This window comes from Carya illinoinensis, chromosome 6 (assembly GCF_018687715.1).
Source record: "Carya illinoinensis cultivar Pawnee chromosome 6, C.illinoinensisPawnee_v1, whole genome shotgun sequence".
NCBI lineage: Eukaryota > Viridiplantae > Streptophyta > Magnoliopsida > Fagales > Juglandaceae > Carya > Carya illinoinensis.
In genome coordinates, this window is record NC_056757.1 from 9,914,412 (window position 1) to 9,935,869 (window position 21,458).

At 35.6% G+C, this 21,458-nt stretch overlaps 1 protein-coding gene and 1 non-coding gene across 3 annotated transcripts; both read left to right on the top strand.

Moving 5' to 3' along the window:
* Nucleotides 1-450: 450 nt before the first annotated feature.
* On the top strand, nucleotides 451-538 carry LOC122314598. Its single transcript, XR_006243813.1, has one exon. It is a non-coding gene; the product is annotated as a small nucleolar RNA Z102/R77 (small nucleolar RNA).
* A 5,102-nt stretch (nucleotides 539-5,640) lies between these two features.
* On the top strand, nucleotides 5,641-19,267 carry LOC122313449. 2 transcript variants are annotated; one of them, XR_006243404.1, is made up of 10 exons: nucleotides 5,641-6,142; nucleotides 7,530-7,880; nucleotides 7,972-8,187; nucleotides 8,377-9,026; nucleotides 9,799-9,895; nucleotides 9,973-10,026; nucleotides 10,106-10,224; nucleotides 11,308-11,498; nucleotides 15,248-15,389; nucleotides 18,466-18,605. XR_006243404.1 is itself a non-coding variant. In XM_043128468.1 (9 exons), exons 1-9 carry the CDS (start codon nucleotides 5,873-5,875, stop codon nucleotides 19,101-19,103), a joined length of 2,586 nt encoding a protein of 861 aa, XP_042984402.1. In that variant the 5' UTR covers nucleotides 5,644-5,872; the 3' UTR covers nucleotides 19,104-19,267. The 2 variants fall into 2 exon arrangements, 1 of the variants encoding a protein (XP_042984402.1); XM_043128468.1 differs by lacking the exon at nucleotides 15,248-15,389 and having other exon boundaries at nucleotides 5,644-6,142; nucleotides 18,466-19,267.
* The last annotated feature ends 2,191 nt before the right edge of the window (nucleotides 19,268-21,458 follow it).

Genomic DNA, 21,458 nt, shown 5'->3' on the forward strand with positions numbered 1-21,458 from the left:
TGGATTAGCCAAATGTATAATTTTATGACTTTGAGCTACAGTGATTTCCTCTCATCAGTCATATTTGGCCTAGTATTGTTCATAGACCAAATGAATATTATACTAAAACAAATATAATCCAACTGCCCTCTCTCCTCTGTCCCTCATATTTCCCTTATATTGCTCGAGCCTCCCTCTTTTCTTCCTCGTCCTTGATTCTTATCTTCCTTCAAGTAGAGGATCTCTAGTTGTCGTCACCCCTGGTTGTCGTCGTCCCTAGTTGCTGTCATCCCAGGTATGTGTGATGAAATACCCCCTCTTTAGGGTAACGATTTCCTATAAATTACAAATTTGGACTCCTACAAATCTCCTATAACAAATTACAACAATAATCTCCAACAAATCTCCCTGTAAATACCTCATTTTTAGGGTAATGATGTCCTTTTAAAGTGTCGGTCTGCTGGTGTTGGAGAATGACATGATAAATAGAAAATGTTTCCCTATCAGTTTGATTGTCGTGATGATGGCATCTCTAAGTATTTGCTCTATCTGATCATTATCGTAATGTTCATCAATATGCTATCAGGAAAATAAAGTTATAGTTTCTAATGTTGTTGTGCTAATTGTTTGCTAGAGTGATTTGGTCATTCTATTTTCTGATGAAATAGATTTTAACTCGTGGTATAACCAATTGGTATGTTATCAAGAAAAGTGGAAAGCAATGTTTAATCTTCTAACACTAGCTAAGAGTATGCCATATTAAGCATATGAGTTAATCTTTATGTGAGTTGGAGTTGGTATAGGAGGGTTCTATTCTCCTTGAATAATAAATAGGGCCTCTGAAGCTCTTGATATCAGGTTTATTTAGTTGTTACCAAAATGGAAGCTAGTTGTATTTTTTCTATCTTTTTATTTATCAATGACTGAGTTTGTGAATTCACTTGGATACTGGAAAATTTTATTGCTAAAATATTTATTTTAGCATTTGTCTTGTAAATTTGTAATGCACGACATTTTTCTCTCGATCTTTTTTATCTATTAGCAAGCATATCAACTTGGTTTTCTAAATTTGTAATGTACTTGCTCCCGTCTAACCTCTTATATTAATTGCTTTTGTATAGGAGGATTTGTCAAACTTTGATGGTTACATATTGGTATTTGTAGAATGATTAGCAAAAGATGTGGTTGTGCAAAATGTGTGAGACTGAGTGCAAAATTAAGGGTTGTCACACTATTTCCTTGTGGCTCTTTTAACTACATGTTTTAATTGGAGGTGGTTGTGTTGGGTTTTGGCATTAAATGTTCTACCAAGTGAATGAGACTTGTTGTGGATTATGCTTGTGTTCCAATGTCCTTATTCCTATTGTGGAATTGTGGGCAGTATTTTAATTGTGGAATGCTGCTGTGAATTACTAGGCAGTGTGGAATTACTGTTGTTTTCATTGTGGAATGTTGTTGTAGAATTAGATGTTGTGGAATTAGATGTAAAATTACTTGTTGCTGTTTACTGATTGGTGCAATTAGATATTTGTAATTTTATTGTCTCTAGTGTAGAAGAGTTGTTTTTTTTTTTTTTATTATATAGTATGTCTCTACCAATTATACATTAATTAATAATCAAATTATAATTAACATATAATTGGTAGAATTGTAAAATATGACAAAAATAACTAGAAAAAATATTATTATTAAATTAATAATATTTTTTATTATTTTGAATCAAAGATGGATAATTTAATATGTGAATATGTTTTGAGTAGAATAGCCAAATATAAAATCATATGATATTATGCAAATTATGACTTGGTATTTACATAATCCAATACCAATACTCTAAACGGTTGGTATTTATCTGATTCTCGACTACCAAGTCTTCATCTAATAGCTTGGTAGATTTTGTTTATGTTTTGGAAAAGTAGCGGTAGATCTTTTACAATATAATGATGCTATTCTGCCGTCTAGGATGTACCCCTGGCGTGTCTCGTAGTGTATTTGTATTTTTTTCCTCTTTTTTTCAACTACTTTGTAAACATTTAAAAAATATACAAAATTACTAGCAGACAAAAATTTTAAAAAAATAACTAATCACTTTTTTAATTATTAAAAAATTTAAAATATAAGAGCAGTCGAATTTAAAAGACAAGATCATAAACAACCTAGCATTTTGTAGGGCAACAGAATTGATGATGGAAGACAACAATGGCAACTCTCAGAAAATTTGAATAGCAATTAATTATTACTCTTTGTCCCGTAAAATTACGTACGAGCTTGTCTTTCATTGAACCATTTATTACAAAACTACGAGTGTCATTACCTCAACAACATGCTTATGTTTAAAGAAATGGTTGAAAAAAAAAAAAAAGACAAATTGTTTCCTTTGAAATGGATTTATCTCATATTAAAATTAAAGAAAAATTCAATTTATAATATTCTAAAATATACAAATCCTATTATTTGACTATTACGCATCAATTCATGTCCAAAATCTCTTTCTCAAATATTCTAAAATACAAACACATTCTTGTTAGAAAAAGAACAACAAACAGAGATTGTAAATTACAAACAGTGAGGTGATTGTGAATCTATCTTTTGGACAAATATTGCCTCTCACTTACAAATTAAATTCTACAAAAGAGAATCTGGCAAATTATGTCTTTAGGATGCAACACTGTTTATATAATATGCAGATTGCAAATTTTGAACACTAATCTTAGAACAAACAAATTTAATAGTAGCAGATGCAATGTTTCATTTGAAACAAAATGGTTTTTATTAGAAGATCGTTATTAATAACTATAAAAAAATTGAAGAAATGCATCACTTCATTTGAATTAAAATAAATTCGTCATTGCGACGGTGCGTACGTGCTAAGTGCATCTAAAGCGTCTATGCGTCGCGTGTTCAAGTGCGTGTGGTCAGTGTTTCCCACTGGGTGACACTATGATTATGTTTCTATCATTATATTCTATTTTATATATTGTGAAACCTGTTCACTTATAAACCACTAAAAGTTTGTTTGTCTTTCTAAAGTGGGAAGTCAAATTCGAGGGAATATTTGAAATAATCAAACAATTCTTGCAATCTTCTTTACTTAAACATGATAAATGAAAAATAACACATCAAAAAATTAGTTTGTGAACTTGGAGTAAATGCATATTGAAAACTATTTTGTCAAAAAAGATGAGAGGAATGGCACTTCCCAAACTTCACACATAAAAAAATTAGATGGTGTGAATGTAGAGAGTTTAAGATGAATAGTTTTGTTTTTTTAAATCTTTATTGAAAAGCTAATAATAATATGTATTAGGGGAGATTTTCGTCAAGGCCTAAAGCCCATAATACTGCCCCAAACTCATTACTTCGTCAGGCCCCATGAGTTCTAGGAATGTCAGCTCGAGGTCGGAAAAGCCCCCCTTGGTTGTTTGGGGCGGGTCCTAGACCCGTGTGGGTCGGTGGTAATTATCAATATTGAGATGAGACGTTGTAGAAGGGAGTGAGAAACCATGATCGAGGAAAATGAAAGAGATAGCATAAGACAATTCTGCCATAGACCCATGCCGCATTAAATGACTGACACCAAGAAAATCATACCGCATTAAAATGCAGTATGGTGGTGGAGACTCCAGGGAGAGGGCTCCCTCTGCCCCAGAACATAGGGCATGGCCTTCTTGACCTGAGAGACCAAGTATAAAGGTCACCGAGAATTGCGAGGTAAAAGGAGGACAAATTCAAGTCTGTTGTCAATTATACACAACTGTTATCTTCTTTTTTAAAGCATTGTGATCTCAACTCTATACTAACTTTGGCATCGAAGATTTCCCAGGCCACCGCAGGGCTAGCCCTTTCCCGCTTCAAGATCTAGCATGTGTGAAGACCCGCGCTGCTAATCAATCTGGCTCAAGGGCGTACAAAACATGATGTTAATAATATGGTAGGAAACTTTTCATCTTCAAAACGTTTTTGAAATTTATAGATTAATTTGTTGCCATGTTTTAATGAGAATAGAGATTAAAATAATATAGGATACTTGTTACTACAAAGATATCTCATGAAGTTCATATCTCATGAAGTTCTTATCCTATGTTGAAAGTCTCAAGTGAGAAAGCGTGAGAGGAATATATACTCACAAGGTAAGTTTTAGAATATTTAATATTGCCCATGTAAATATTTCGGGGAGCATTACTTGTAAAACAACTTTTGTGTTTTATGTTTTATCCAAGATAACCTTTAATTTTATTTTTTATGTATTTAGTTTCAATTGAAGTAAAAAGTTAAACAAAGTTTGGGTCAAAATTGTCTTAAAAAAGGATTCTAGGTACAAAAATACCATCAAAACAGGTTCTAACCCAATGGAATAATGGATCGATTGACGCTCACGAGGTCGGACGACTCGAGAAACTTATTTGCCCGCTATATCTGGATGGAAACACCCACCCAAGGGAGTGCGGCTGAGGCCCATGGGCTCAACTCGCTCTCCCCTCAATGTGAGGGTAGGGGGCAAGGGTTTAAGTAGCACCCTTAATTGTCAACTCCAACAAGGTGGCCACTCTTGGTAGTGTCCCTCCTCTTTTATTATAATTATTATTATTCAAATTTAATTTTGTTTTTAAATTTTGTCTTTTATTTTTCAAGTTTGTTATTTTTTTTTAAAATATTTCTTAATTTATTTATTTTTTTATCTTAAATATCTTATGTATTTTTTAATCCCTTTAAGTGTTTTAATAATATTTTTATGTGTTTTAGAATTTTAGTTTATAAATTTGTTTAATTTTTTTTTTCAAAAACTTTTTTGTTTACTAAGTTTTATATTTCTATTTTATGATTTTTTGAAATTTATAATTTCATTATTTTTTTAATTTTTATTTAGTTATAGTTTTTTTAATTTTCTTCTGCTTTTATAATTTTTCATTTTTTAGTTTTTTTTTTTATTGTTTATGCTTACGTAGTTTGCTAATTGTAGCTAATTTGTAACGTGCTTTGTCTGATTGGTGCTGAAATGATGATAAACTCCCACATCAGCATTTTTTTCGTCAGGAAATTGTCAACTTAAAACCTGACCATAACCATTCGTTATATTTACAAATTTTTTAAACTTCATATACCATTTTTAAAAAGTCAAAATTAATGTTACATTAATTGTTCTTAACAGTTGACTTACAGAATTTACAATTTTTAAATAAAAAAATAAATATGAGAACTGAATCTAAATATTTATTATTGACTTATAGTAATATTATTTATAATTATGAAATAACTAAATATTATATAGTAGTTTTAAAAAAAAAAAATTTATTTTTAAAAACTTAATTTTTTTATACAAATTTTATATTTATTTATTCATTTCAAAATAATTAGACAAAATTATATGCTCATCATTAACAATCATTTCTCTTTATTATATCACAATAATTCTCAAATCGTATATATAAATAAAGTCGTATATTAATTTGTATATTAATATTAATTTTTTTATATTTAAAATTTAAATTAATATTATTTTTAATAAAATTTATTTTTTAACTAATTATATTAAATTAATATATAAATTAATACATAATTATACTTAATTTTTGCGTATGAAAAATTTGAGAGTGACGTTGATTCTAACATCTTGTCAGAAGTTCACTGGTACACCCGGCTCCTTGTGCGTTTAAAGCTTCCAGCTTTTTCGATAGATTTTTTTATCACAAACGCAAGCGACCAAAAAAATGGAAAAGAAGTCTCCATTGCCATATCCAATCCAGACAGACTTGCTCCATTGGAGAGGAGAACACCTCGCAAAACCATAGTCGTTGTCATTATAGGTGAAAAACGCAAACCCAAACAGAGAAACCCAAGAAAAGTAGCCTTTTCTCGCCTTTCCATTCCTTCTCCATTGTTTTAGACCAAGAAAATGTTGACCTCCGCTGCTCCCACACCCTTCACCTTGAAGACCGCTAATGCTCAATACAAACTCCCCAACACTCTCGTGGAACTTATTCCATTTGCAAGCAGAGGCACCAAGAGAAGCAATCTAACAGTCCTGTCCCATGCGACTCAACATTGTAATCATCAGTATCATGTCCCCAATACGAATTCTCGCTCTAACCGTGCAGTCACCGCAAGGGTCAGCAGTGATGGTGGTGGTGCGTTTGATGCTGCCCCACAACACTCTACACCCTCCGTATGCTCGAAACTATTGTTTTACTATTATTTTCAATATGGGTCTTGCTATTGTTCACCGTTTGCTTTCCAGGAAAATTTTTGTTGGGCAACTTTTTATGTCATGTTCCCGATGTGGTGTTGTTCTTGTTTAACATCTTGTAGTTGCAGAAAGGAATTTCCATCTCCCTTGGAATTGTGTTGTGAGTTACTGTGGGTTTTAGATATGGGGGAGTAGATGGGTAGGGTTTTGCGTTCCCCTTTTGTCGTTGCTGTTATTGCTTCTTTGGTGGGACCGCGGGCCGGGGGGGGGGGGGGGGGGGGGGGGAGTTGGGGGATTCATCTTTATTGCAATTCTAATGCACTGCAAAAACGTAGTCATATAAGTATCTATGGGAAATTGGTGGAGAAATTGCGTCTGATATTGCTGTTTGTTATGACGCTTGCCTATTTTCAAGTCACGGGGAATTGGGATTATCCATTTTGTCTCTCATTCAGTTTGAAAAACTAGTCAATAAAGGGCTAGTCAATGTTATGAATTAAGTTCCTTGAAATTCATGATAAGCAGCAAGATCTTCTCATTCCCAAGTAATGTGAGATCCCATTCACCACTCCCCTACACTTGATCCTGGGTATTACAATCTCCATCCTTCGATTTCATCATAGATGGTGTGGCTCAAGTCCCATACTATTTGGAATTGGTTCTAATATCATTTGTAACGACCCAAGGAGGGCTCAAGCCACATTGGGCCTATACTCCAAGAGGATTAGTCAAGGTTACAATTGGAGTGCATTAGAATCATTACAAAGGGCTTGAACTTTTCCCTCCCAAGCACTATGGAATCTCATTCACCACCTTCCTCTATACAACCCAGGATATTTCATTTTCAGTGGAAGTAGAATAGAGCTACATGTATAGATATGCACCTTCATTAAGCAAAAAAAAAAAAAAAAAAAAAATTATTAGAAGAGTTAATGCAAAAGAGAAACTTGTTGAAATTTTAAGTCCTCTATCTAGAAATCAGTTATAAGGAAAATATTTACGCTAAATTAGATGTTACTACTGGTATAATGTACTCATATTAAGCATGTTGTGAATTCCAGCATTCCATACTTCATTGGACTTCTTTGCACCCAGCATTCTATGTGTGTAGTTAAAGTGAGTTAATGTTTGCAACTTTTTGTCAAAACGTATACTTTTCACCATTAATTTGATACTAGATTTGCAAGTTTGGAAAGACTTGAGTGACGAAACTACTGGTGTGATCTGTTAGATTAGTGCTAATGCCATATCCATATTCTTTTGCAACTTGAGTTAACAAACTTAAATATGGAACTTACACAGTTTTGTTTTTCTCCTGAGAATCGGGTGTTATTGGAGCATTCATTTCTTCTTACTTAACTTTCAGGATATTGAAGAAATTAAGAGCACTTCTACAAGCTTTGGGGATGGTTATGTGGCCTTGTTTGTTAGAATGCTTGGGTTAGACCATGATCGTCTTGACAGAGAACAAGCAATAGTGGCTCTTTGGAAATATTCTCTTGGAGGAAAGAAGTACATTGATGCTATCATGCAGTTTCATGGCTGCATAACTCTGACCTTAAACCTTCTTCAATCAGAATCTAGAAGCACTTGTGAAGCAGCTGCAGGCCTTCTACGATCGATTTCTTCAATCAATTCATACAGGGAATTAATTGCAGATAGTGGAGCAATTGAAGAGATAACTGGGTTGCTTAGCCGACCTTCATTGACTCCTGATGTATATATATATACGATTTGATTTTCTGTTATTTTGCCAACTAATTTTGCATTGTAGAGAATGGAGGTATGTACTGAACTTCTTCTTGCAGGTAAAGGAACAAAGTATATGTACTTTGTGGAACTTATCTGTGGACGAAAAGCTTAGGGAAAAAATTGCAAACAATGATCTCCTGCCATTGCTTATCAAGTCCCTTGATGAAGAGGACGTAAAAGTGAAGGAAGCAGCAGGGGGGGTTTTGGAAAATTTAGCATTGAGCCGCTTCACCCACAACATGATGGTTGAAGCAGGTGTTATACCAAAATTGGTGAGTTGCATTTCTTCTATTATATCAAATATCTGAAAGATTTTCCTGTTTTACATTTCTTCTAGTGATTCATTTAATTTTTTTTTTCTTTTTGAAATCATATGTTACGCATAAGAACAATTCAATTGTATTTGGATATTTGATCATGTTGTTCTTTGGCATTCTGCTAAAATTGGATTATGGATTCAGGCCAAGATCCTAAAAACTGATGTAGAAGGCTTTAAAGTCACTAAAAAGGAAGCAAGAAATGCATTGTTGGAGCTAGCTAAGGATGAATATTACAGAATCCTTGTTATAGAAGAAGGTCTGGTTCCTGTCCCCATGATTGGTGCAGCAGCATACCAGTCCTTCAGACCAGATTTGCATTCCTGGCCTAGTTTACCGGATGGTATAGAGATTGAGCAAACTTCTAAAGGTCCTTCTAGGTTTGGGGCTTCTGAATTACTCCTTGGATTAAATATTGATGACAAGAGTTTAAACATAGACGAGGCCAAGATGAAAGCAATAGTTGGGCGAACGCAGCAGCAGTTCCTTGCTCGTATTGGGGCTATAGAGATGGAGAACAGAAAGAAATCTCAATCTGAATCCTCAGCTGATCACCGGCTTACACTTTTACCATGGATGGATGGTGTAGCTAGATTGGTTTTGATTCTTAAACTTGAAGATGAGGCGGCGATATCAAGAGCTGCAGAGTCAATTGCTGATGCATCTATCAATGAACATATGCGGGTTGCATTCAAAGAGGCTGGAGCAATCAAGCATTTAGTTCAGCTTTTAGGCCATAATAACGTTTCTATCAAGTTGGCTGTAACTCGAGCTTTGGAGAGGTTGTCTATCAAGTAAGTTTACATTCTTCAATTTTCAATTATTTTGAGCTATTGCAGCATGTAGTGTTCCAAGCTAAATTTTCTGTTTGGATGAGAAAAATCCTATTGAAAACTAAAAGGTCAAGCCCCCCCCCCCCCTCCCTTGGGGGCCGCCGGGGGGGGGGGGGGGTCATTTCTATAATTTCCTCAGTCAATGGCTTTCCCACTTTACCTTCCACTCCCATCTGGCAAAACCGTGTATCTGCACCGGCAGTTCAGGTGCATGTCCAAGAGTTTCCTGTTGCATGGCCTCCAGCAGCAAGTTGACAAGCTTGCCGTTGGCTAGTGAAATGATAACTTGTCACTAGTGCAGAACACGTGTCTATAAGGGAAATTGATGAGTCAATGATTTGGCCTTACACATGGACTGAAGTAGTAAATTGATATATTGATGCGGAGACAGAGGATGGCTATGGCTTAATAGAAGCAGGCCTAAGTTGGAATTACTGCTCCATTTTTCTTATTTCAGCTTGTGACTAAGTATAATATTCCCCTTACCTGTGTTTACTTCCTCATACACTATAATCTTTTGCTATCTTTTTGGGCATTTACACACATGTTTGCACAGATGTGTTGGCATATGGAAAACGTGGTTCTTTTTCACTGATATGTCAATCTTTAGGTCACATTGCTCTATCTTGAATTTTTCCATCATACCTTACCTATTAATGCTTTCTTAAATAAAGTAGTTACTTTAGATGTTACTGGCATCATATAATTCATGTTCTTAACTTTCTTGATGCAGCAATGGTGTTTGCCAAATAATTGAAGCTGAAGGTGTCGTTGATCCTTTGGTCAATACACTAAAGCAGTCACAGATCCCTGAAAGTCTGATGGAAAAGGTATCTTTTACTTATTTTATCTACACTTTACATTTTGGTTAAAACTCTTGATGACATTAATCCTCTCTACAATGCAGAGTTTGAACATACTTGCTCGAATATTGGACCCTAGCAAAGAGATGAAATCAAAGGTTAGCCTGTAGTTTCTTATAGTGTGTGTGAAAGCTTGGTAATGTCTTTTGACTTACAAAGTGTGTTGATGCATTCCAGTTTTATAATGCACCAGTTAATGGATCAAAAAAGGGATTGGGTTCAGCAGGAAGCCCTGAAGTTTCTGCAGGATTAAATGGAAATATGGTTGGAAAACCCTTATCAAATGCAAATAGCTGGTCTCTCTCTCTCTCTCTCTCTCTCTCTCTCTCTCTCTCTCGCTCGCTCTCTCTCTCTCTCTCTCTCTCTCTGTGTTTATTGTATTTTTCTTGGCGTTTGACCTTTTTTACCCTTATCATTGTCTTTGCATATGTTTGCCTCATTTCACCTGTTGCACATAACCTTTGTTTGTAGTTATTTTGGAAGGTGAAAGCTTGCATGTATAACTCACTAGGAGATTTCTCAAAGATTCCTTTTCCATTACTTGCTCTTCTGAAAAAGAAAAGTATTTTCGTTGCTTGTATGACATGGTTTAAAAGACTTCAACTAGAAACTTAGGTTTGGGATTTCTATAGTGTTTCCTTTGGGTGAAAATTTGATGACTTACAGCCTCATTATGGTGATGGAATACATCTTTTTTTCGCATGGCATGGTCATCTTTACTTATGTAAGTTGGCTTTATAGCTGCAAGCTATTATTGTCTCAATTTTGGGTGTGTTTTTTCCTTAATTTTCTCCAAAATTTGGCTATAGTGGAGCTCCATATCTGCGCCATAATCTAACCACCCTACATGTACATCATTCATTATCTTCACAAAGCATGAGCATATTTACAATAGCAGTTCGAATATAGATATGCTTTTATAATGACCAGAATTAAACGAGAGTGTGAAGTGTCAGTTTTTTGTAATTTGAGGATAAAATATGCCAGTTTTGGTAGTTTGAGGTGCAAAATGCAAAATGCAAAACCTTTGATAGTTTGAGGGTGCACAGTGTGCTTATCATTTTTTATTGTTCAAGAGCTTAGTCCAGAGTTGGGTGATTTGTCGGCATCTTGGTTTGATTTTGATCCATTGGTTTTATCCATATTATTGTATATGGAGATACTGGATCCATCCAGTGTCTCGAGAATATTCTTCTGTATATTCCTTTCTGTGCAACTTTCTTATTGTTCCTTATTTTTTTGTTGTGTGCAAATGTGCATGCCAGCACTAAAGCAGGTAAAGAAAAGCTGTAGTTCTCATACATTGATGTGAGTACTTTGCATACAATTATGCAGAACATTATAATGACTGGCTATTCTTATCTGGAAACCAATTATAGGAAAGATGTGCTGGACACTGCTTTCATTGCTCGCCTCATTATGATGCTGAAGACCTCATCCCCAAGTTTACAAAGAAAAGCAGCTTCCATTCTTGAGTTTGTGACACTTATTGACCCGAGCTTGGGCTCAATCATTGCAGTAGATATTGAATCCGGTTTGGATGCTGTTTTCCAGCAAAAAGTTTTGAAAGGTATGGGAAACAATTTCTGCCACCCAAACTTGCATTGCTTAAAAAAGAATTCTCATCCGACTTAAGTCATCTGATTTAGATTAATAAAGAAAAAAATGAGAGGATTTGTTTTTCCCTGGCAGTTTTAGATAAGCCTAATACCCATATTTGGTTGGTGACAAGTTGAATATGAGGTATAGAAGAGAGATGAAAGTGAATTCCTCATGTTGGTTACTTAACTTGTGCTGATTAGATTGTCCAATTGGCATCTGATGAGGTGGACAACAATCCGATTTATGTCCTACAATGAACCTTTGTCCTTTGTGAACCTTTATAATACTCCGGATTGACTAGAGGAGGGTGGTGATGGATCCTATGTTGTTTGGGAGAGAGAAGTTATTCCAGTTTATAATTATTCAAATTACATCCACTTGCAACCTTGACTAGTCCTTCTTAAGTAATACTAGAGTTTTCATTGGATCGTTACAAATGATATCAAAGTTAATCATAAAGAAAGCAAACGACATGAGAGTTGTAACACCCCATTCCCCCAAGGTTAAGAACAAAGTCATTTTTTTGGAAATTTGGGAAACCGGAGTGCTACTAACCTTGCCTTTAAAATTGTTTTTTGATAGTTAATAAGAGTTTTATTACCATAAATAGGCATAGCCCAAGACACAGGAAGTATACAAGAGAAAATACCTACATACAACATCTAAGAAGAAAGAAAAAAACTAGAAAAACTCCAACAATTCATCACTATTTGATACAAAAGCCTTAGCCCAAAGATAAAGTGTTTTGAGAAAAAATCCCTAATTTCTTCCAACGAACATTCTTTGTCTTCAAAACATCTCTCATTCCTTTCTAGCCATAGACACCACATCAAACACAAAGGAATCATTCTCCAAATAATAGTAATAGGGAGACACCACCCAGCATACTTCCAGCAAGCTAGTAAATTCACCACATGCATTGGCATCACCCAAGAAATACCCAACCTTCCAAAAATAACATTCCACGTACTTTTAGCCACCTCATAGTGTGGAAACAAGTGATTAACTGATTTGCCATCTTTCTTACACATATAACACCAATCAACAATACAAAGACCATGTTTTCTTAAATTTTCATTGGTCAGAATTTTGTCATGAGACACAAGCCAACAGAAGAAGGCTACCTTATTCGGCACTTCAACTTTCCAAATACTTTTCCAGGGGTAATCACTTACACCATGACTGATTAGAGCATTATAATAGGAATGAACAGAAAATCTGAAATTTCTCTCAGGAATCCACAACAAACTGTCAACACTGCCTTGGACAAACTTCAACCCATATAATCTGCATTGAAAATCTGAAATAGCAGTGACTTCCCAATCATTTGCATTTCTTACAAAGTCAACATTCCATTGAATACAATTGTTCAAAAAAGAGAATCAGCCATAGTTGCGTCCTCCTGCCCTGCAATCTGAAAAAGAGAAGGAAATTCATTCTTGAGAGTCAACTCTCCACGCCAATAGTCATGCCAAAAACGAATTCTTGATCCATCCCCCACCTTAAATTTGACATGTTTAACAAACATCCCCCAGCCCATATGAATAGACTTCCATAAACCCATCCTATAAACACCTCTTACTTCATTTGAACAGCAACTACCCCATATACCCCCATATTTAACATCGCATTTTTCCATAAAGCATCTCTTTCTAAATGGTATCTCCATAACCATTTCCCACAAAGGCCTTTATTAAACAGCCTCAAGTTACGCACACCCAAACCACCATTTGAAATCGGTTGACATACCTTATTCCAACTTATCAAGTGAAATTTCTTTTCCTCCCCTTTACCTCGCCACAAGAAATTCCTATAGATCCTTTTGATTTTCGAAGATGGTAAAGGGAAGAGAGAAAGGAGATATGTTGGGAGATTGCACAACGTACTCTTGATTAAAGTGATTCTACCCCCTTTAGACAAATATATTTTTTTTGCAGCTGGCTAATCTCCTCTCGATCTTCTGAATCACACCTTCCCAAATTGAGACACATTTATGCGCTGCACCTAGTGGAAGACCAAGATATGACATTGGCAGCAATGATATTTTCTTCTTAATGAAATGCTAGATACAAAAGATTCCATATAATAAATAGAATCATTCTTTATAAAATACAGAAAGTCTTTTTTTTTTTTTTTAGTAAGTAATAAGTAGATTTTATTCATACGAATGAAATAGGCATAGCCCATGTACATGGGAAGTATACAAAAGAACACCTAAATACATTCTAGATTAAGGAAAGAAAGTTATGGACAATGTTTCCATCAAGTACAATGGTTGAAAACCAAAGCATTAAAGTGCACATAAAAAAATTCTGAAGCTCCACCATTGTGCGCTCCCTATCTTCAAAGCATTTCTCATTCCTCTCCGACCATGAGCGCCACATAATACACAACGGGATCATATTCCACACTGCTGCAACTTGAGGACAGCCTTGAAGCCTCTTCCAACAAGCCAATAAATCCACCACCCTCGAAGGCATTACCCAAGCAATATACATTCTTCTAAAAATCTCATTAGAGAGCCCCCTTGTGACCTCACAATGCAATGGTAAGTGATCTACAAATTCTCTATGTTTTTTGCACAAATAGCACCAATCCATCACGATGATTCCCCTCTTTCTCAGATTGTCCGTAGTCAAGATCTTCCCAAGAGTGGCAATCCAAACAAAGAAAGCTACCTTAGTAGGCATCCGGGATCTCCAAATCCTCTTCCATGGGAATGAAACATGGTGTTGGGTTGACAAAATCCTTTAGCATATCATGACTGTACATTTTTTACCATCATTGGCCCTCCACTGCAACTTATCCTCTTGCGCCATAGTATTTCCCATAGAATAGAGCAACTTGAAAAAAATCAAACACAACTTGCAATTCCCAATTATGAATATCCCTATTAAAAAAGATATTCCACTGATAAGAACCATGGGATAATACCCGCATATTTGCCACAGAGGCCTCTTTGTTAGCTGCAATACGATGGTTCTGGGAATGCCCTGTATAAAGTGCACGCTTCACACTAAACATCATGCCAAAACTTGATTCTGGAACCATCTCCCACCACGAACTATATGTGACTTTCAAAACCCTGCAACCCCCCCTAATGAATTTCCATAAGCCCACACCATGGCCCCCCCTCACCACATTGGAGCACCAGTCTCCCCACGCACTCCCATGTCTGGAATCAATAATCTCCTTCCATAGTGTGTCTCCCTCTTAAGTGGTACCTCCATAACTATTTTCCCAATAAAGTTTTATTGAAAGTCCTTAAATTGCATATACCCGAGCCATCATTTGGAATTGGAGAACAAATTTTGTTCCAATTAAGAAGATGGAATTTTGTTTCCTCCCCACTCTAAGTAAAAGAGACTATGCGGAAGTACTTTTAAAATTTCTCAAACTTTGCACATAAAAATCATTTCGGAAAAACTGATCTAAACCTCTCTCATGCCTCCTTCGGCCGACTCCAGTCCTGCAACTGCATCTTCATAAATGTTCTCACTTGGAGTGGTTTAAAATATAAAACAAACCTAAAATGAGTTAAAGACTCAGTAAGAAACCCACTATAGCGTAAGCATAATAAACGTAAGGTTTTTCATAAAATATTACATGTTTGAGAGAATTAAAATCACGACTGTTCATACATATGCTTATGACATGCATGACTTTTCTTGTCATAACTGATCTTGGCTTATCTACTGATCTGACTTATTTGACTAGCCAACACACTTCACCATGTGTGCAAAGTTGTGCACCGGTCCTACATCTTGTGGCCACAAGGGAAACCGCTGATGGTATTTTAACATACTATGGCAGCCCACGCCTGAGTCCATGGATTGCACATCCACTCATGATTGCATTGGTACCATACATCTGAATGGCCATCTTATTAATCTGATCTTTATCTTACACTTGATTATATGAAAGCTTACATATTTTATGCAATGTGAGATGCATGACATACATAATACATAAATAACTATAAAATGTGGAATTAAACATAATCATGTATTATGATGAATAGCATGGTTGCATATATATCATGATATGTGTGATACATACAAATTGGCTTTCATAATAATCTAACTAGCTAATGAGTGCAAATCCTAATGTTATGATCAAGCTACTTACCTCGTAGCATCAATCCAAAATTTCCGGCACGTAATTGATCACCTATAAAAATAGGCACATAAACTACGCCAGTTTCTAATTAAACACATACCTCATAATTAAAACCGTAAATACATTAAACAACCTATGTTTCCCTAGAACCTAAAACCTTGTAACCCTAAAACTTTATCACTCCCCAAATAATTGATATCTACGTAATTTATTCAAATAATCATATGATTAAACCCTAACAATATTTCCATATCAAGACGTCTATTTTCACACTAAGGTCAACATTAATTGGGCAGGAGTATTTTTGTAATCTCGCTTAAAACACATCATGTGTTATATAGCCTTACAGTGAGTAGTGGAGCTTTGGCCGTGTGCTTCTAGCGAGGATGAGTAGTGACTGAAGGTGAGAGGGTGTGATCGTGGTTCATGGTGGCTCCAGGTTGGAAAGGCCAGGCACTGGCTAGAGAGAGAAATAGGATAGAGAGATGAACGAGAGACAGAGAGAGAAACTAAGGGTTATTAGGATGTCGTGGTGGTGGGCAGTGGGTTGTGTGTGGAGGAATTGGAGTCGCAGCCATTGTGAGGGATGCCGTAGGAGGTGCTATGTGGTGGTTATCAGTTTGCTCATGGCGTTCTTGTGTAGGGGTGATGTGAAGGGTGGAGGAGGAACCTGCAGAGGAGGAAGATGCTCTGTTTTGGTTTGTGCAAAACAGGGGTTGTTTGATCATGGTTCACGACAAAGGGAGAGGTGCTCCTCCGTGGTGGGGTTTCATGATGGCATCGATCTGGCTGAGGGTGTGGTAGTGTCTAGAGGCTGAGCAGGGTGGCCCACTACAGTGGGCTGTGATGTTGCACTAGCGTATCAGCTCTTGGCTTGAGTGCACATTGTCCATGCGTTGGGGAGGGTTGGGGCTCTTCTTCTCAATCCAATTCAACGATGGCTAGTGCAAGGTAGTGTTGGGCGGCAACGTACGCAGGGAGTGGTGGTGCAAAGAAAAACCGTGAGGAGCTCTTGGTTGCTGGACGTGGAGGAGTATGCAGTGGGTACTTTCTCGTGGCTGTGACAGTGGTTTGATGCTGTGATAGGTTTAGGGTGGTTCATGGGGAGGCCGTGCACGATTGCTTCAACACGGGGTCTTTCGCGATGGAACATGAGTGGTGCGATGGTCTTCGTGACAGTTTGGTGTGCTGTGTGACTTTGACAACAACCAAGGGACTTTGTGCCGTGTGATGCAAACATGGTGAACATAAAAGAGGGAGTGCACAAAGGAGACTTGCTATATGTGGGACTTCAACGTGACTGGTTTCAGGGAGGAACCTACAGCTGGGCGGTGAAGTTCTTGAGCGTAAGAGAGAAAAAGTTTGGAATGTGGCAATCCTAAATAATAGAAGGGCTGCTCTGCATTAATGTATATACTTATGTGTATATATATATATACTGCAACCGAAACGAAAACCCTATTGGCCATGAAGATGAGAAAGTGCATAGGGGTGGCCTATATAATCAGGTACGGGTGTTTTGCAGCTGATAAAGGTTCACAGGTTATTAGTCCTTTAATGGGTCCGATCTTAAATCCCAGAATGAGCCCAATTGGTCAGTAAATATTTTTAGGCTAATTATTGGGCCCAATAAAATTCCATAATCCACCATAATAAATTTTGGGCCTGTGGCCTATTCAAAGTTATCCGATAAATCTCAATTGTGTTTCTAAAAATATTTGCCCATTAATACTGTTCAAAATCATCCACTAAACCTTAATGGGCCTGATTAAAATTATTAGCCAACCTCAATTTAGGCCCAATAAAATCATTCATATTTCATCCCTAATAATATTGGCTAGGTCATTACAAGAGTTGACCTAGTGACACCATGTAGCACTGGGGCATTTGGTGCAGACAGGTCCTGACGAGTTTGTTAGGAATTTGAGTGGATACTGAATTGTCTCACTAAGTCTCACTTTGGGTGGCAGAAATATGGTAGAGGTGAATGAGTATAATAAAGATGCAACGAGTGTCAAGCCTGATATTGGTTCTGTAATTGGTAGAACTAGGACTTCATAATGATTACGAGGGACTCAAATTGTAACATTGATTAGTCCTTTTGGGATATAAGTCCAAATGTGCCTTGACTTTTTCCTTATGTTGTTATAAATGGTATCATAGTTAATCCTAACCAGAATTGCAAGACTTAGTGATGTTACCTTCAACAGAATGGCCTGACAATGACATTAGGGTTCTCAAGGAGGGAAATTTTAGCACCCCAGATTGAGTATAGTAAAGCGGTGAGTTGGAGTGGAGAATGTTCTTACAGTTTATAACGATTCCAATTCAGTTCAATTTTAACCTTGACATGTTCTTTTGGACTATAAACTTTGACGTGAAGTGGATTTTCCATAGCTGGTTACAGCCTTAGCGAGGAGGAAGTTCAAACTCTATAAGTGAATATCTATGGTTTTCATTGTATATGTTTGTTTATTTCTGAGAACATATCCTTTGATTTTCCACCCGCATACTTATTTCTTGAGAAATGATAATATATGCACTAAGCAGTGCATGGTTCCTCGAGCTATTTTTTTTTCCCCTAATGTTGTTGGCAGTGGCCTTTTTTTTTTTTTTTCTTCTTCTTCTCAAATGATTGAAGTTCAACTCATGCCATCCGGCCCAGATGTTTGTGAAAATGGTTAATCACTTTGTTGAGTCTGAAAGCTAGAAGATTGTTTTTTAGAACTAGAATGTTATATGTTTTCTCTAATGTCTAAAATAGTCCTGAACTTGGATCCAGATGTGACTTGTTATGTACATCTTATATTTGGCAGACACTGATTCTGAAGCAGCAAGCCAGCAGCCAGAAAAGTATGCCCTTGAAGTCGAAGAAGCTGGTCTTGCAATATCGGCAACATCCCGGTTACTAACAAAGCTGCTCGACTCTCAGCAATTTCGCCAAAATATGAATTCCAGTCATTTCACTAAATTGCTCCGAGAAATCCTAAAATCAAACATCCCCCTTCACAGAAAAGATTGGGTTGCTGCTTCCCTTGTTAAACTTAGCTCTCTTTCTGGTGGCAACTCTGATTTTGAGAATCCCATCAACATGGAGGTAACTCTATATGAGACGATCCCAAGACTTATAGAGCAGATGAAGTCCTCTCTCTCTTTAGAAGCTCAGGAAGCTGCAGTTATGGAACTCAACAGAATAATTTCTGAGGGATTGGTGGATTCAACTCGAGCTATTGCTTCTAAGGGGGGAATATTTCCATTGGTAAAGCTCATTGAAGAAGGGAGTGAGAGGGCTGTTGAAGCAAGCTTGGCAATTCTTTATAATCTAAGCATGGACATTGAGAATCATTCAGCTATTATAGCTGCTGGAGCAGTGCCCGCTTTAAGGAGAATTATACTATCACAAAGACCACAGTGGCCACAAGCACTTCATTTGTTGAGGATTTTACCAAATTGACGAGACCGTGCACAAATACCATAATTAGGCAGACCAAATATGAAAATATATGTCAAGGGTAAGTTTATATGCACACTACACTGCACGATATGATACAGTACATGACGAAATGCTTTTGGAAAATCCATTCTATTGTCGCAGAGGTTGATGCTGCGGTTCTGATATCATTATCTTTGAGGGGCATTGGCCAATACGCAGATGAAAAAGGAAAAATAAAAAATAAAAAATAATCCTTTTCATAACAAAGTAGAAATCAATATTCTAAAAAATTTCCAATCAAGTGAAGCCTCATCTAGACCATCTAGCTTCTTCCAGGGAAAAATATTGTAAAGACGATGCCAAAATTATATGAAGCGATATCTGGTATGGAAAATGCTAAATGTACATAAGAAAGATTTAAAAAAATTGATTTCTACATGTCAGGTATTGATACGTTAAAAATTATGAAATTTAAAATTTAAAAGAAAAATTAACTGAATGAGTTTTGTCAGTAAAATACTATTCATCCAAAAATTAACTGAATGAGTTTCAACTGCTTTGTTGCTCTTACTAGATAAAGAAAACGGGACTTACGCCTCGTTTGGAGAATTAGATTAAATGATAAATATGTGAATTGTAGTGAAATAGTTTAGTTTAAGATGTTTTATTGGGTTTTAAAAAATAATAGAGAAAAAGTTAAAATAAAAATATTATAAAGTTAAAATATTGTTAAAATATTATTTTTTAACATTATTTTTGTTTTAGAATTCAAAAAAGCTGATTTTTTTTTTTTTTGGAGTTTTGTTTTGAAATTTGGAAGTTTTGAAATTTGTAATAATTAAGTAATGATTTGATAAAAAAGTTAAAAATTTGAAATTAGTATTTGAGTGATTATGGGGAAGAAAACTATGAGAAATTTTCAGGTGAAATGATTTGTGTTCTCAAATGAGGGCATAATGTAATCAATCCCTCACACTGAATATTTGCTTGTGAGTTTGAAAGGTGTTCTCTATTTCTCCTCCTTAGGATTGCTTTGATTAGGGACCCGTGAATCTAGTACGAAATAAGGAGATTTGAAATTTGATATAAATATATTTAGGTCAAAACATGTTAACCTGATAATACACTATTAATAAATGGATCAACCCACAAAACTCGATATCAGCTCGTATAATACGAATAACTTAGATGATGTTGTTGCCCAGATGACTAACACAAGAGGGGGTGAATTGAATTGTATTAAAAAAATAACAATTATAAATCAAATATATAATATAAAATATAAACAAAATATGAAATAACAATAAATATAAAGAGTAAGGGTAAGAGAGAAACAAACTCAATATGTTAACGAAGTTCGGCCCCATTGCCTACGTTCCCGCCTCAAGCTACCCCTTGAGGATTTCCAAATTCACTATTCAACCTCCTTCAGGTGGAGATAGAAACCTATTACACCTTTGAACAACACCGCTACAAAGGATCCGTGTAGAACACCCTCTACACTTGCAATCACCTTACACGTGGTGATTCAACTATTCATCGTGTAGAATACTTTCTACACACACAAGGGTTATACACACCCTTTTTTTGACACAAGAGCTTATAGTAGGTAGGTTATCAGAAAACACTCCTCAATGAGTGAAATAAGAACAATACAGCGCAAACTATATCTCTCAAAATGAACAAGAATTAAGGCTCAATGCTTAGAGAAGAGAGAATGAAAGTTTTGAATGAATGTTGTATGCTCTTAGTGTTGTGAATGTGAAGCTCTCAAATGATCTATTTATAGGCATATGAGACTTCATATTCAAATTAAAAAAAATTCACATGTCAAAGACAACATTCACTTTTTCAAAAAATTCAAATAAAAGGTACTTCTTTTTCAATTGTCAAAGACAACTTCATTTATTTTTCAAAAACTTCAAATCTAATCTTTTACTTTTTGTATATGATAAAATGAGTACACTTTACTTTTCAAAAAAATCAAACCTAATCTTTTACTTTTTGCATATGACAAAAGGAGCACACTTTACTTTTCAAATATTTCAAACCTAATCTTTTACTTTTTGCATATGACAAAAGGAGCACACTTTATTTTTCAAATATTTCAAACAGAATCATCTACCTTTTGCATAAGTAAAAAAAAGTATCAATTACTTTTGAAAATATTCAAATAAAACATGCACATGTGAAAGATGACAATCAATCATTTTTAATATTTTCAAAGTTCAACCCTTTAATCAAGGCATGCACATATAAAAGATGACAATCAATCATCTTTCAAAATTTTCAAATTTAATTTTCAAAAAATATTCATGCACATGTGGAAAATGAATTTTAATGCTTTATGATAAAATATTAATTTTGAGCTTTAAT

Excerpts from the sequence above, each read along its gene's own strand:
- LOC122313449 (XM_043128468.1), top strand. The coding sequence starts at position 5,873 with ATGTTGACCTCCGCTGCTCCCACACCCTTCACCTTGAAGACCGCTAAT. Across the intron at positions 7,881-7,971 it reads GACCTTCATTGACTCCTGAT|GTAAAGGAACAAAGTATATG; the intron begins GTATATATATAT and ends TTCTTCTTGCAG. Across the intron at positions 10,225-11,307 it reads TTATCAAATGCAAATAGCTG|GAAAGATGTGCTGGACACTG; the intron begins GTCTCTCTCTCT and ends AACCAATTATAG.